This window comes from Osmia lignaria, chromosome 6 (assembly GCF_051020975.1).
Source record: "Osmia lignaria lignaria isolate PbOS001 chromosome 6, iyOsmLign1, whole genome shotgun sequence".
In the NCBI taxonomy this organism is placed as follows: domain Eukaryota; kingdom Metazoa; phylum Arthropoda; class Insecta; order Hymenoptera; family Megachilidae; genus Osmia; species Osmia lignaria.
Window position 1 is genome coordinate 8,121,368 of NC_135037.1, and position 14,366 is coordinate 8,135,733.

General features: G+C 35.3%; 5 protein-coding genes and 1 long non-coding RNA gene across 8 annotated transcripts; 3 read left to right on the forward strand and 3 right to left on the reverse strand.

Annotated features, from left to right (window-relative positions):
* Nucleotides 1–30: 30 nt before the first annotated feature.
* LOC117601378 (histone H1-like) lies at nucleotides 31–1,941 on the reverse strand. Its single transcript, XM_034318052.2, has one exon. It carries the CDS (start codon nucleotides 1,848–1,850, stop codon nucleotides 1,149–1,151), a length of 702 nt encoding a protein of 233 aa, XP_034173943.2. The 5' UTR covers nucleotides 1,851–1,941; the 3' UTR covers nucleotides 31–1,148.
* Nucleotides 1,942–3,191: 1,250 nt separating this feature from the next.
* LOC117601381 (histone H4) lies at nucleotides 3,192–4,398 on the reverse strand. Its single transcript, XM_034318056.2, has one exon. The coding sequence runs from the start codon at nucleotides 4,345–4,347 to the stop codon at nucleotides 4,036–4,038; it is 312 nt and encodes a 103-aa protein (XP_034173947.1). The 5' UTR covers nucleotides 4,348–4,398; the 3' UTR covers nucleotides 3,192–4,035.
* On the forward strand, nucleotides 4,390–7,929 carry LOC117601379 (histone H3). Its single transcript, XM_076688652.1, has 2 exons — nucleotides 4,390–7,240; nucleotides 7,712–7,929. The coding sequence occupies exon 1, from the start codon at nucleotides 4,629–4,631 to the stop codon at nucleotides 5,037–5,039; it is 411 nt and encodes a 136-aa protein (XP_076544767.1). The 5' UTR covers nucleotides 4,390–4,628; the 3' UTR covers nucleotides 5,040–7,240; nucleotides 7,712–7,929.
* Nucleotides 7,930–8,073: 144 nt separating this feature from the next.
* LOC117601376 (uncharacterized) lies at nucleotides 8,074–9,866 on the forward strand. Of its 3 annotated transcripts, none has more exons than XM_034318051.2 (6): nucleotides 8,074–8,346; nucleotides 8,456–8,572; nucleotides 8,691–8,781; nucleotides 8,863–9,008; nucleotides 9,145–9,277; nucleotides 9,352–9,866. In XM_034318051.2, the coding sequence occupies exons 1-6, from the start codon at nucleotides 8,108–8,110 to the stop codon at nucleotides 9,403–9,405; spliced, it is 780 nt and encodes a 259-aa protein (XP_034173942.2). In that variant the 5' UTR covers nucleotides 8,074–8,107; the 3' UTR covers nucleotides 9,406–9,866. The 3 variants fall into 3 exon arrangements, with proteins under 3 accessions (XP_034173942.2, XP_076544799.1, XP_076544798.1); XM_076688684.1 differs by having other exon boundaries at nucleotides 9,414–9,866; XM_076688683.1 differs by having other exon boundaries at nucleotides 9,145–9,866.
* Nucleotides 9,867–10,280: 414 nt separating this feature from the next.
* LOC143305399 (uncharacterized) lies at nucleotides 10,281–13,896 on the reverse strand. Its single transcript, XR_013062302.1, has 3 exons — nucleotides 13,626–13,896; nucleotides 13,402–13,546; nucleotides 10,281–10,450 (listed from the first exon to the last, which is right to left on the reverse strand). It is a non-coding gene; the product is annotated as an uncharacterized LOC143305399 (long non-coding RNA).
* On the forward strand, nucleotides 11,081–12,852 carry LOC143305395 (uncharacterized). Its single transcript, XM_076688808.1, has 5 exons — nucleotides 11,081–11,113; nucleotides 11,208–11,325; nucleotides 11,393–11,654; nucleotides 12,582–12,714; nucleotides 12,793–12,852. The coding sequence occupies exons 1-5, from the start codon at nucleotides 11,081–11,083 to the stop codon at nucleotides 12,850–12,852; spliced, it is 606 nt and encodes a 201-aa protein (XP_076544923.1).
* Nucleotides 13,897–14,366: the final 470 nt, after the last annotated feature.

Consider the following 14,366-nt stretch of genomic DNA (forward strand, 5'->3'; position numbering starts at 1 on the left):
AAGCCTTTGGTGGTGTCATGCGTTAATTATAAATTAATTGCAAGATTAATTCACAAGTGAAAAGACAAAATTTTGATTCCCTTTGATTCTATCTTTTAGAAATCAGTCAAAGTAAGCACAAGACCGAAAAATGATTAAAATAATTGTTTGATAAAGTTGTATTTAAAAAAAAACCGCCATAAATTAAATATCTTTAAAAATCGATTCCTGCGCCATCTCTTTAACAACGGCTGAAATTACTCAACAACTTACCGATGGATTTTTTTTATTGATAAAGACGACTAGGTCTTTACAAGCCCATGTGCCGGTTTTTTAAATGTAATTTAAACATGTTTATGCGTGTCAGGGTGGAATGTGCCGATACAAACAAGTATAGGTATGTATAAATTAACTACAGAAAAATATAACATTGTTCTTATATGGGCGTTTTCTTCATTACCGACTTCGACGCCGGCCGCCATATGTTTCGGAAGATCGATCGGTAAGTTATTGAGTAGCTTGAGCCCTGTTTGAAGAGATGGCGCTGAGGTCGAATTTTAAAAACATTTAATTTATGCCGGGATTTTTAAAATACAAGCTTATCAAACAATTATTGTAATAAATTTTCAGTTTTCTGTTGATTTTGAGTGATTCCTAAAAAATACAATCAAAAAAAGTCAGAACTGTGTCTCTTCAACTGTAAGTATGTTACTAGCACCGACGAGAGGCTACTAAAGACTGCCACCCTCTGTGTTAAAGTGCGGCAGGCCAAGTGGGCCCAGTGGGTGAAGGGTACGATCAGTAAATGGCTGTGAGCATTTGGAGGTGATGTTGCGGATAATAGATAATGTAAGTAGAATAATGATATTATCCCTTGTATCGCCGATCAGACAATTTAAGAACTGTTATACCACCAACGAGATAGGTAATTTAGACTTGGCACAGCACCTGCGAAATAATTATATTGTCGGTGCTGCCCCTAGTCGAAGGGCCTCTAACTGTTTATTCCATGGGGCCTGTGTAACATTTGTATCAAAATTTTATTTTAAAGGAAATGGTAATTTGGAATGAAGAGGTAAATTCTTGCAGAGTACAAACAGAGATGGTTTCTTTGTAAAATAGGTTTTGTGGCCCTGAAAAGGGCCAATTGGTATGTATTCTTCAACGAATTACTTTTTCGCCGCTGCTCTTGCGACTTTTGGAGACTTTGCTGTTTTTGGTTTTGGAGTTTTCGTCTTTGCTGCTGGTGCCTTAGTGGCTTTCTTCGTTTTCGATAAATTTTTCGGTGGTGGTGGTGCCTTTTGCTTCGCAGATTCTGCTTTCTTTACAGCAGCAGTTTTAGCTTTCTTGGGAGAAGGAGGTTGTTTCTTGGCTGCCGCGGCTGATTTCTTCACAGCGGGTGCTTTCTTCGGGGCAGCCGCTTTCTTAGGACTCGCTGGCTTCTTCTCCGCAGCTTTCTTCTCAGCTACTGCAGGTACGGTCTTTTTCACAGAACGTTTGGATTTGCTCTTCGATTCGAGACCCTTCGAAGATATGGACAGCTTGAACGAGCCAGAGGCACCTTTTCCCTTGGTTTGCACCACCGCACCGGTAGTTACGGCAGCTTTCAAGTACTTCTTAATAAATGGCGCCATTTTTTCACCATCAACCTTATACGTCGTTGCTATGTATTTCTTGATAGCTTGAACTGACGATCCCTTGCGATCTTGCAAGGCCTTGATAGCAGCATTCACCATCTCCGCAGTTGGTGGATGGGACGATTTAGAACGTTGCGATTTTATCTTTGATTTTGCAGACTTTTTCGCAGGCGACGGGTTTGTCCCCGCATTTTCCACTGCTGCAGTATTTCCAGAGCTGTTCTTCTCCTCCATTTTACACAAAAATGAACAATAACTGTGTGAATGCAACAAACTTTCACGGTCCGTTCACAGAGTGCGCTTCGGAAGCCAGAAATCGAGGTACTAGTAGGAAAGGCACGGACCGGGAAGAGAGGCCTCTCCTCTGTTTCCAATATCACGATGTTGAGAATCCCGGACTCACACCGAAAGATTTATGATTTATGCAATTATTTGTTCAATTCAAAGCACATATTAGGCATGTAAGGTTTCAGTTATTGTCAATAGTTTTCAACGGTATCGTTGAATGACAAATTGATCTCAATTTACAGCTGTTATATTCGACTGAAGTGACATAGTCTCACGGTTGTTCTTGTTTAGGACTACACCAATCTTGGAAATTAAGTAAAAAATAGTAGAATATTTAACCCAAAATGGTTTCTCTTGCTAGAATAGGTGTCCTAATATTAAACCTATCGATTTGTATACATCAATCGTTAATGGAGTTTCGATATTATCAGAAATTCCAAGAGTTTTACGCGGAAAGAAATACAATCATCAGGAAGATGCGACGCAAATGGTTGACATTATAGTCATTTATATAATACCATTAATCTGATTAATAGTATTCAATTATGCACGACAATATAGACAAGAATATGGAAGTGGATTTATTTAACAACTTATCTCGCATTAATTTAAAATATTGCACACTCTGGTCGAGAAGTTCTGAATCAGCATACTTTGATGCTTTGAAATGATATTTCAGTTTTATAAAAGTGCTTGTACATTGTTATACATAATGCAATTTCAATTTTATCTAATTTAAAAATTAATACTGTTCAGAAGTCTACTTGTTGATGACAAAATATAACATTTAATTGTGAAATATAATACCACCACAGGTACTTTGAGCGTCATGAGCTATACCTGCCATTTATGAATGTATATCAAATGCTTCAACGTTGAATGCAGATGATGTACCATCAATATTGTATATAAAAATAGAACTGGACAATGTAAAAGATTAGTTCACTAAATATTTACAGGGAAAAATTAAATCAATGATTTCGGACATATACATATACTTATTCGGACATATAATGATTTCGGACTGCAGAAAGTTATTGATGACTTGACGATGTTGTTTCGGTATTCCACTATTATACAGTGATGAAGCTGAATGAGTGTATCTTTGTACGAATAATTATAAATGGAATACAATATTAATTATGATATAGACCTTAACTTTGACCAACAACAAAAGACCATGTCGGTTAGGATTTAAAAGGTTCGAAGCGGAGTATTTTATTTCAGTCTAGAGAAATACTTGAAGATTTGTCTTGTAAAAATTAACATAAGTTTGTTTTTATTATTTTGTTTATTTACATGTTAAAATAATTATAGTTCCTGTTTTAATAATTTCCTGCTTTCAGCTTTCTACAAGCGAGTCTTTCTAACTACGAAGCAGGAAATATGGAGCATCAATAACATTCGACATTATTCACAACTCATTTGTTTGCATACATCTGTGACACAGCTCAGTGACAACTCATTCATTCAGCACTGACTTCTTCACAGGTTGTGAGCTGTTACTAAACATTAATCGCTTACTGATTTGTTTATGCGAAACAGCTATACGTTTGTGTATCTGGGCAAGGGAAGAGAGCAAGAAAGTGCACCCTTGGCTGTGAATGATGCGTGTGGACTGAGCGTTTCTAATAGAGAATTACATATGGCAGGAATTTAACAAGTACCATGTATTAATTTTCTTCGTGCTAAAATAAATTTTGCTTTTAATTTCTAAACTGTAATGTATTAACATTTTTTAAGTGTTCGCCTAATAATGATTAATAATTTGGTTAACTGTATATGCACTGATGGTTTTTACGTAATTATTGTATTCGTATTGTAATTTCGCTGCATACTTTTGGTTTTAGCAATACAAAATTGTACTCAACAAGTACAGTGATCGCTTAATAATTCAAACAAAAATATTATTACCAAATGTTAATATTACTATAATATACACTGTTACTTCTATTGACATTGTTTTTGTGTCGAGTAAAGTGCTATTGCAAGCTAACAATAGTATCAAAATAATGTATATTTAATAATAATTAATGGATATGTTGAAATGATAGAAGTTCTATGTTTAAATTTTTTGTTGGCCCTAAAAAGGGCCGTTTTTAAGTAAAAACTTAATCGCAGTGATAGTAATTTAACCACCAAAACCATAAAGGGTTCTACCTTGACGTTTCAAGGCATAAACCACATCCATGGCAGTAACAGTCTTCCTTTTTGCATGTTCGGTGTAAGTGACAGCGTCACGAATAACGTTCTCAAGGAAAACTTTAAGAACACCACGTGTTTCTTCGTAGATCAAACCAGAAATACGTTTTACACCACCACGGCGGGCAAGTCGACGGATAGCTGGCTTCGTGATACCCTGAATATTATCACGAAGTACCTTCCTGTGACGCTTTGCTCCTCCTTTTCCCAATCCTTTTCCTCCCTTTCCACGACCGCTCATTTCGACTAATACCCACTTCTACGTAAGATCAACAGAATAATGTGATATTTCTCCAAAGTCAAATTATTATATAGCAGTACCAACTGTCCTTCCCCCTCCATCGCGCCATGTCCAGTACATAACCCTACCGTCACGCGCTACTGAGCTCTCCCCACCACACGTACTCCAACCAATCAGAGCAGAGGTGGAACTCTGATCTACAAGCATATAAGGGAGGCAGAGTCACCGTTGCGTCATTCTGGTTTGGGAGTTTGAACGGAGCATACTTTATCGTCGGTGACATGGCTCGTACTAAACAGACTGCTCGTAAATCGACGGGTGGAAAGGCTCCACGGAAACAGTTAGCTACCAAAGCTGCTCGTAAAAGTGCGCCTGCAACGGGAGGAGTGAAGAAACCTCATCGCTATAGACCTGGAACTGTAGCTCTCAGAGAAATTCGAAGATACCAAAAGAGTACGGAGCTCTTAATCCGTAAATTACCTTTCCAACGTCTCGTTCGTGAGATAGCACAAGATTTCAAAACGGATCTTCGTTTCCAAAGTTCTGCTGTGATGGCTTTGCAAGAAGCCAGCGAAGCTTACCTTGTTGGACTTTTCGAAGACACTAACTTGTGCGCTATTCATGCCAAACGAGTTACAATCATGCCAAAAGACATCCAACTTGCTCGCCGTATTCGTGGAGAAAGAGCTTAAGTTTTAAGATCTACCTTTTATAATCATCGGCCCTTTTTAGGGCCCAATTTTTTTCAAACGAAGAGCACTTTCGTGAACATTTTATTAAAATTTCAAATATACTCTACCTACAGTATGTCCGCGCTAAAGTGTGACAGACGTTTTATTTCGTAACTATTGATAATAGAAAAAATTGTTTATATGGCAATTGCACGGTAAAATGGGAACTATGTTTTGGCCGAAATGAAAAATCTTTCACATTAATAGTTTAAAAGATATGATGGTCAAGTTTTGTTTTTTAGTTGGAACCATATATTTTCGCTCTTCTCTTAATTTTTTCCCGAAAAAATCAGATAAAGGCTATAATATATCCGACGCGTCCGGGAAGACTCATCGGATCGTGACCGAACTTGGTATGGTGATAGACCTTGACCTCCATAGTAACCGCCTTGAATATTATTCGGTGCACGCTTTTGGTTTCCGAGATATGAGGTTCGAAAGTTTGGTTTTGGACTTGGTCAAAATTCGATTTCATGGGTAATCTAAACTCATCCGTTGTGACCAAACTTGGTACGTTGATAGATCATGACCTCCTTAGCACGACACCATGTATATCGGGTCTGGTTGCTATAGCGACTCATCGGAGGAGATCACTGTGAACTTTTGAATCAAGAGAAGAGCGTTTTTTTCCTATCGGAAATGTAACTGGTTTTCAGATCATGTGATAGTGCTTCTTAAGACTAATTAATTAAGCTTTAATGTATACACTCGATTATAATTAGTTTTCAAAATATAACGTTTACAAATTTTCCGATTTTCAGTAGATACGTTTCGGTTTGAATGGCAAGTCGTAAAAGCGGCCCTATTGCGGTTTCTTTTCCTTTGGGTCTGCCGTTCCTAGCGTAGACCCCCGCTGAGGCACTGACCGCTACAATAGGGCCACGAACACGTGGCACCATGCCATTTCTCTACCTAAATTATTATTAGTTTTTATGCAGAAAACCAATCAGGAACACGTGCTTGAAGCAGGTGTTAAACTTGTTACATCCTTAAACAGAGTCTGTACCATAACGTATCTATGCACCAATGTTGGACATTCTTATCTACTCTACCAAATATTAATTGCTAGATAGTATTAGTATAAGAAGGAATTTAAAATCACAGAAGTGATCGGTAATCAAAGTGTAAATATTAAATATTACGTTTACTCGACAACAAATTGTTCGAGTTGTCGATACAACTATGCACTCTCAGTCGTTAGAAATCATAGAACTTGTTTCACAAACGCGCGTACTTGCTCAGTCATCCGCAATAAAATAATGACAAATAAAATCACAACTCACGCGACGAGTATCCACTTGTGTCAAACGCCCGTATCATATCACCGCTGCCTATCCTTTTGAAGAGGCAGGCGTTGCATCGTTGCATCGTTGCATGTCACAGCGTGCTACGGCACGGTCAATATCTCTTCGTTTCTTGAAAGAAACGATTTGGCAATAGGAGTAGGCCACTACAATCATCTCCTGCACCTCCGGAGCGTATTGTAGCGAGCGGAACGTTGTTCGAGGAGAATTCGTCGCGCAGCCAGCGCAGACTGCCTGGAATAGAGTACAACTTGTTGCGCGGGATGGAACGACACTGAGCGAGCAAAATACAGGAACGAAGGGGAAACAAGTCGAGGCATAAAACATGCAGACACGGAAGGGAAGTTGAACGACATCATGTTTCCATAACGGTGGGAAAGACCATCTGTTTTACACCTAAGATACTCGAAATTCAATGCACCCCTTTTACAAGTGAAAACCACACACGGAGGATTGCGTGTTTTCCTCCACTGTGTATTTCCACGATTTTGTCACCGACAGGGAAACAATGTAACTTTCTGTATCGATCAATGCCAATCATAAATGCAAGCTATGCATTACCGTTCGCTGTATTGCATTAAGCTAGATTAATGTTTCAAACGATTCACATAAGATAATGATAGTGGAGCTAATGCATCGTGCGTCGGGGTGGGGAGCAGCAAGATTCTTGATCGTCCAACTTCGCAGATGCGTTTTGACGTTCATAGAGCAATGAATCGTTCGAGGCAACGTTATTATGGAGTTAGCAGAATTTTACTATCGGTACTCGGTCTGTGGCCGTATGATAATAATAGATCGGTCAAGACTGTGAAAAGATTATCTATCATGGTATTTCTCGTTGCCACTGTGGTGTTCCAGGTATGATAATTTTATTTTTGGAGAATCGTCTTTGGGAATCAAACTGAAAAGCTAAAGTAAGCTATACTATGCTATGCTAAGTTTTACAAATTTTATTTTAATACATTTATATGGAAAGCTAAGTCACGATATGCTGTTTCGTTTTTTATGCTAAGATTCCTTCGTCAACGATTTTTCGGAACCATCTTAAACTGGGGATGAATGCAGTGGGGTTTTAAAATTATCATATACAACAGTATAGCATAAAAAAATTTAGCTTCGGTGGATACTGTAAAAATTTTATAGCATAACATCGCATGGCATAGCTTAACTTAGCTTTTGTTATTTCACCTCTGCATCCCTGCATCCCATACATCCCTGTACGTGATTGATTGAGACGGATAAATAGCATAAGATTCCAATTTTAATTTGGAAATCTGATTCGATCAACCTTTCTTAAGAAGGTTTTCTTTTCTTACTGATTGCTTTCAGTTAGCAGCGTACTTTCGGTCTCCAGAATGCGACGAAAACCCTTTGATAAACACTACATGTTACATTCTTATTGTTTGCATATGTGCTGTGAAATACTGTACCTTTTGGGTCAACGAAGAAGGTGTAAGTTTTATAAAAATTTAGAAAAGCTTAACTTTTATCGTTTAATTCGATTCAACATTTTTTGTGACTTTAGATAAAGGAACTAGTTGACGCGATTGGAGATAATTGGCTATTCTTGAATAACAAAGATGAACAAGAAATAGTCGCAAAATACATGAAAGGTGGAATGCTTTTAACCTATATTTTTGCATGTAAGAAAAGGATTCCTGTTTGTTGATTTTATGACCTATATCGTTGAATATATTACATCTATCTTTTTCAGTTGCGATTTCTATGTTATGTTGTATATTTGTCTATTTACTACTGAAAAAACCCTCGGATTTCGATTTCTGTCAATCTACTGCAAACTTGTACTTAACGTTAGACTATTTTACCGAGGATCAAAAATTTGTTTACGTCGTTACTTTGCATGTAACTGTTCTTTATGCTTGGATGGGAATAGCTTTTATTGGAACTGAATCACTAATCATGTCGCTTTTTTATGAGAATGCTGGTTTATTCGAAGTAATTCGGTAAGAAAATTAAATGCATTCTTCATAATCTTATTAGGAATATAATAAGTTACAGATTTATTATTAATTGTTCGCTAATTGAACGCTGACTCATATTTTATTTTCATAGACATCGAATACAGAACGCGTTTAGTAAGGAAACATTGAATATACCGGGTATTAAGAAAGAGAAAATAGTGCAGAATAAATTGGTCGAAGCTGTAAAACTACATCAAAGGATACTCTGGTCAGTATATAATCGAATTTAATCACCCATTCAAAACATAATAATTTTGTTAATAGTCTGTGTTCATTTTATCTTATGTTCATCGAATTTTCCGGGAAAACTTCATTAAAATATGAAGCAATTATAGTCACGAAGAAAGCGTTGTTACATTTTCATATTTCTTGGTACTTCTTGTGGGAGTAGCCATTACAATTCTGAATCTTCTACGCGTGAGTACAGCAGCAATGAAAATTGGTATACTCATAGAAATGATATTACTACATAACCGTTTCTTAACATTAAACGTATAGCTGTCTCAGCTTAAAATCGAAATGAGTACATTGAAGATACTAGTAATGGAAATATATCTGATTTTCATATGTTTTACCTATATATTCTTGATCAATCATTTATGTCAGACAGTTGAAAACAACAGTACAAAACTTCTCTTCGATATGTGAGTGATAAATAATGTTTTTTTATTTTCCAAAAATAATATCCTATTTTATTAATAAGGTGATAAAATTTCTGTTGTATCGTCTGTATATTAATGTCGTATAGATTTCAATGAAATATTATTGCATTCTCTATAGATACGATAATTTATGGTATTTAGCACCTGTATCCTCGCAGAAATTACTATTATTCATGATGCAGAAAAGCAAGAAGAATGTTTTAAGCCCGGTTGGAGGGATTTTTTTACCAGGTCACGAAGGATGTATAAAGGTAACAAACAAAATATCACTCATCGCACAAACTTTTCCTTTTCATTCCAATTATTAACAATCTTCCATTTACAGCTTATTAAAATGAGTTTCTCTTATTTCATGGTCATTCGTTCCGTACAATCGTAATTACCAAGAAAGTGTATTGACGGATACAAGTGGCAAGTAGTGCGAATAAATAGATGATCTTATTATACATCATAGAGGAACCTTCTTCGATCAAGGATCATTAAATTTGAATAGAATGGTCGGTTCAGTAAGTCACGCCGAATTTAGTTGCATCTTTAATTCCCGTTAAAATTAAAATACTTTGATGACGTCGGCAGTAATCTCTTTTGTATGTATTATCGTTAAATTTGTATGGTATTATGTTTGGTTTGAATTTATCGTGAAACTTAAAACAAGGTAAGCGTGGCAGAACGAAGTACATAATAGTAATTAAATTATATATTCAGTTGATTTTCGTGAAAGAAATATGTGTAAAATTATAAAAAATAAAATGAGCAACTTACAATAAACTTCCGCAATGTTAATATTAATATGTGATTGTTTTCTTTTTATTTCAGGTAAGTGCCTTCATAAATTGCTAATTGAAGGGTATGAAAATCTAATTACTGGTATTATATTTTCTGTCTAATAGAATAAAATACTAGAACATCAAAGATTATTTTACATGATTTGGAGAAAACTTGATAAACAGTATCTTATTAGCACAGTGCAGAAAAACAATCGAATATGCTTTAAATTGTTAATGTAAATTAAAATGATTATTGCAGAAGAACCTTAATAAATTCCTCTCACGCAAAACGCTAATTAAGTGTTGTTAAGATAATATCTTAAGTCACCTAGAAAGAGGAAATATGTTATACAAACATAAATTTGCAGAAATATGAATAATCAAATTATCATAATCCGCTAACATTCTTACGTCCACGATTTCACTTATTAGGCATAAACGTCCCAGACTCACATAATAATATGAAAAATAACAGTTCTTACTTGTAACAGTACCAGAAAAGAACAGTTTCCTATGTTTTTGCGTTGAACCATTCCACAGTGAAAGGTTTGATCGTCACTTTCTTGAAAATGATGTTCTTCCTTCGAATGTTCTTCGCTAACTGAACTCCCGTTCCACAAGTCCAACCGTACGTTCTATTTCCAAGAAAAAGAAACACTGAAAAATAGGAGAAATAAATAATATCAGAGAGAAGAAAACTGTGAAATTGTGCTGAAGTATAATTTATTCATCCCTCGGGCAAACGTGTAGAGAGACAAAATATAAAACCCTTCTGGCTTTTCCCGCGGTAGATTTGTCTAAAAGACCTTAAATTATATCGATCATACTGAAATTACAGTCTACGTCGATCATTCTATCACGCAACATCCCCCGTTTCGTACTTTCGCTGGAACAATGCTAAATTGTCTGTGAAAAGGAAGGGGAAAGAATCAGTAGTATAGAAAGTTGCTGGTCAGACGCTCTGTGACTGTCGACCGAGATGGACGAAATTATAAAACGTTATTACAAGCTTGGTAATTGTTACTTCGTGGTGCTTGGTCTGTCGCCTTACAATATCTCAAAATTCACCAAAATACAAAACTTTGTGTATGTATTCGTCATTTTTTCCTGTTTATTAATCCAGGTATCGTATATTAGGTGATTCTTCACTTTTTTTTTTCACAACAATTATTTTTTTTTTCGAATTGTGTTGTTTTTCAGATATTTCCACTTATAACGATAGATTTATCTTTGATACTCCTATTCAGAAGTTTAATGTGCATGTTTATTGCAACAGCTATTCTTATGATGTATGTTACATTTATGATCAAAAAGGAAGATGTAAGTTGCCAATGAGTTTTTCACACCTGTCGTCAAAGTGTTCGGTACTTTGTCATTTTCACTGTGATTTCTCTCGAGTTTGTTGCATGCGTAGGTTAAAAATATTATGGAGAAAGTGAAATACGATTGGGACATCGTAAAAACGATCGAGGAACTGAACATACTGAAAGAATATGCGAAGAAAGGAAAATTCTACATCAATACGTTCAGTCGTAAGATAATAACAATTGTTCAGTGCGTTAATATATAATGAAATTAAACAATTGTAACGATTTGCAGTTGTTACATACTCTTGTTTAGCCGTCACATGGCTGACTCCGTTTACCAACGAACTGCTCGATTTAGTAAAACCCTTGAACGAATCACGTGCACGTAAACTTCCGATTCTTGTGGAATTATTTATTGATCAAGAAAAATTTCATTACCCTATTTCTTTCATGTTTAATTTGCTGCTTTTAATGGATTGCATATGTATAATCGCAATTATACACGTCACCACCATGTGGTTTCAACATGTTTTGAGCCTCTTTGAAATTATTAGGTAAACGTAAGATTTTTATTTTGTAAAATTTGAAAAATATTATAGAAATTAATGGAAAGTTAATCCTTCCATTCCATTGGAAGCGAATTCCAATTTTTTTCGGATTTCCTTCTGAATATTTATTTTTCCCAATTTATCCTTTTAATATTTGACTCGAGGGACGATTATTTATTAAAGTAGTATCAATAAGTATCCCAGAATTTGTTCAGATTTTTTGGAAACCAAGAACAGCAAAAAACTTAATCATTAACATAAACGTCCCAGATTGCAAATATGAAACTGAGTTGCACCATAATTTATCATTCACCCTGTAGAATTTTATAAACGTGTAGGTGCCGTACTAACGAAGCGTTTACCTACGGTTCTTTATCCATTCATGTCTCTGAAAAAACCTCTAAAATGATCAACGTTTTAACGAGTACAATAGTGATACACGAAAGGGCGATAACGTGAGAATCTGTTAATAATAAAGATCTTTGTGTTTTATTACAATTTTAACGAAATTAATATCAAATTTTTCTATTGGTATTCAAAGATTTCTAGATTATACGCTAAGCAAATTTAGGGGATTGTACTTTATTCTCGCTGGAATCGGTGTGGTAATTCTGAGTATATGTTTCTTTTTCGTAAGTGAACCTATGGAAGTCATCGTGTGGAGTGTCGCGAATGTTAATTATATAATACATGACTGTTTATTATTTTCAGATTTTTCGAGCATTTGTATATCGTACATACGATAATGAACATTTGTACGCAACATCGGCTCTTTGCTCAATACTCTACATGTTTTACTGGAATTTTTTGATCCAACAGGTGATAGATAGTTATAATAACGTTTTTATTCAACTGTAAGTGAATGTTATTTATCATGATATTTAAAATAGTAAATTTTTCTAAAAAGTGTTATTCAAAGTTATGGTCTTTTAGGTATACTGTAGATTGGTATAATGCACCTTTAGGCGTACAAAAATTGATCTTGACGATGATGATAAAGTACACATCGCCCATTTCTATTAATATGTTCGGCGTTTATTCTCCGTCAATGAAAGGATTCTTGTCGGTATATAATTTGCTTATGAACAATAATGCACATAGAAAGATCGAAAAAAAAGGTGTTGAATTTATTTATGCGTTTCAGTTATTCAAGGCAACGTGGTCGTACTTTATGGTACTCAGTTCAATCCAAACGAGAAATTAATTAACGAAAGATATGTATTTCGAACAACATATCTATACATATAAATAAAATTGTAGTGTCTGTCTGTGATTTCGAAATAATGTTTTTTTTTGCACATGTATGGTTTTTCGCACCTTGTTAAAACCCAAACACGCTTTTGCAAAATTGTTGTCTGTCAGTCTATCTAAGTATCTGTTTAAACGAGCTAATCTCCGAAAGGAATGAACCGATTTTGACGAAACTATCATTGGCTGATTCAGAATTTATAGAGCAATAATTTAGAGTTCTTTTTATTCTGGAAATATTCAGAGTTATCGCGTAAATTTAGAAAAACTGTAAAAATCAGACACTAATGAGGCAACTTTTTTATAGTCCGCTTATACAGTTCACGCATTTACACATATACATCAAACTGATTTTAATTGTGAAAATCGAAGAGAGAGGCGATCAATCACAATATTAAACAAACTTATGTTTATTTATACGCATGTAATACAAACGAAGTCGCGGGTAATCGCTAGCACTAAATAAAATTAACACGTCTGATAAACACAAATCCTGCACTCGTACCTGGTTAGCAACAATATTTCCTCAATTAGATTTCTCCAACAAAATAGAATGAACAATGATACTTGAAGGAAGTGACTTCAGCTAGCTTCCTCTTCGACCGATGAAAACAGACTGACCAGCAGTAAAGAATATTTTTTTCACAGACCTAGATGGTAAACAGAGGTAAAGATTTTTAGAAAAAGAAATATCTTACAGACTATAATTTTCTTAATAGCTCCGCTTACATTGTCACAGAGTGAGAAGAAATCGATCGGTAAGTTCTTCCACCCTATTCAAATATTCATAAATAATCAGGCCTGTCATTCTTTTGAAAAGAAGATTTCATTCCTTTGAAAAGTTTGTCCTATGCACGATATTTCAAGAAAAATAAAGTAAAATTTGAAGTGACTAGGGATCAGTTGCAGTTGAACCGTTGCACACGATGGATCAACTACAAGTTTATTATAAACAGACTATATCCGTGTTATCAGCAATAGGTCTGTGGCCATATCAGAATAAATACTTCCGATCGATTTACAATATCTTCATCGCGTTCATTTGTCTTTCGTTCTTTCATGCTCAGGTAAAATTGATGTATTCAGTGTGTACTCGAGAAACGTCGTTCGTAAAGGACACGATACAGCGTGATCGAATATTCCTAAATACAATAACTAAATATTCATCGTTGCTTTTAGATAACCGCTATTACGAACACAAAACATACCCTGCATTATTTGCTGAGGAGTATATTTTACATGTCAGTGTTTATGGGTTCGCTACTGAAATACGGTACATATTGCTTACAAGCCGATTCAGTGAGTTGTGAAGATTTCAATTGCATTCTATTTCAATAGACATAGTGTAAAAGGAATTTTCTAATTGTCAGATTAAACAGCTGATGGATGAAGTGAAATGCGATTGAAGAACAGAAAATGATGAAATGCTTGAAATTATGAGAATTTTCGCCAATTCAGGAAAACGTTACG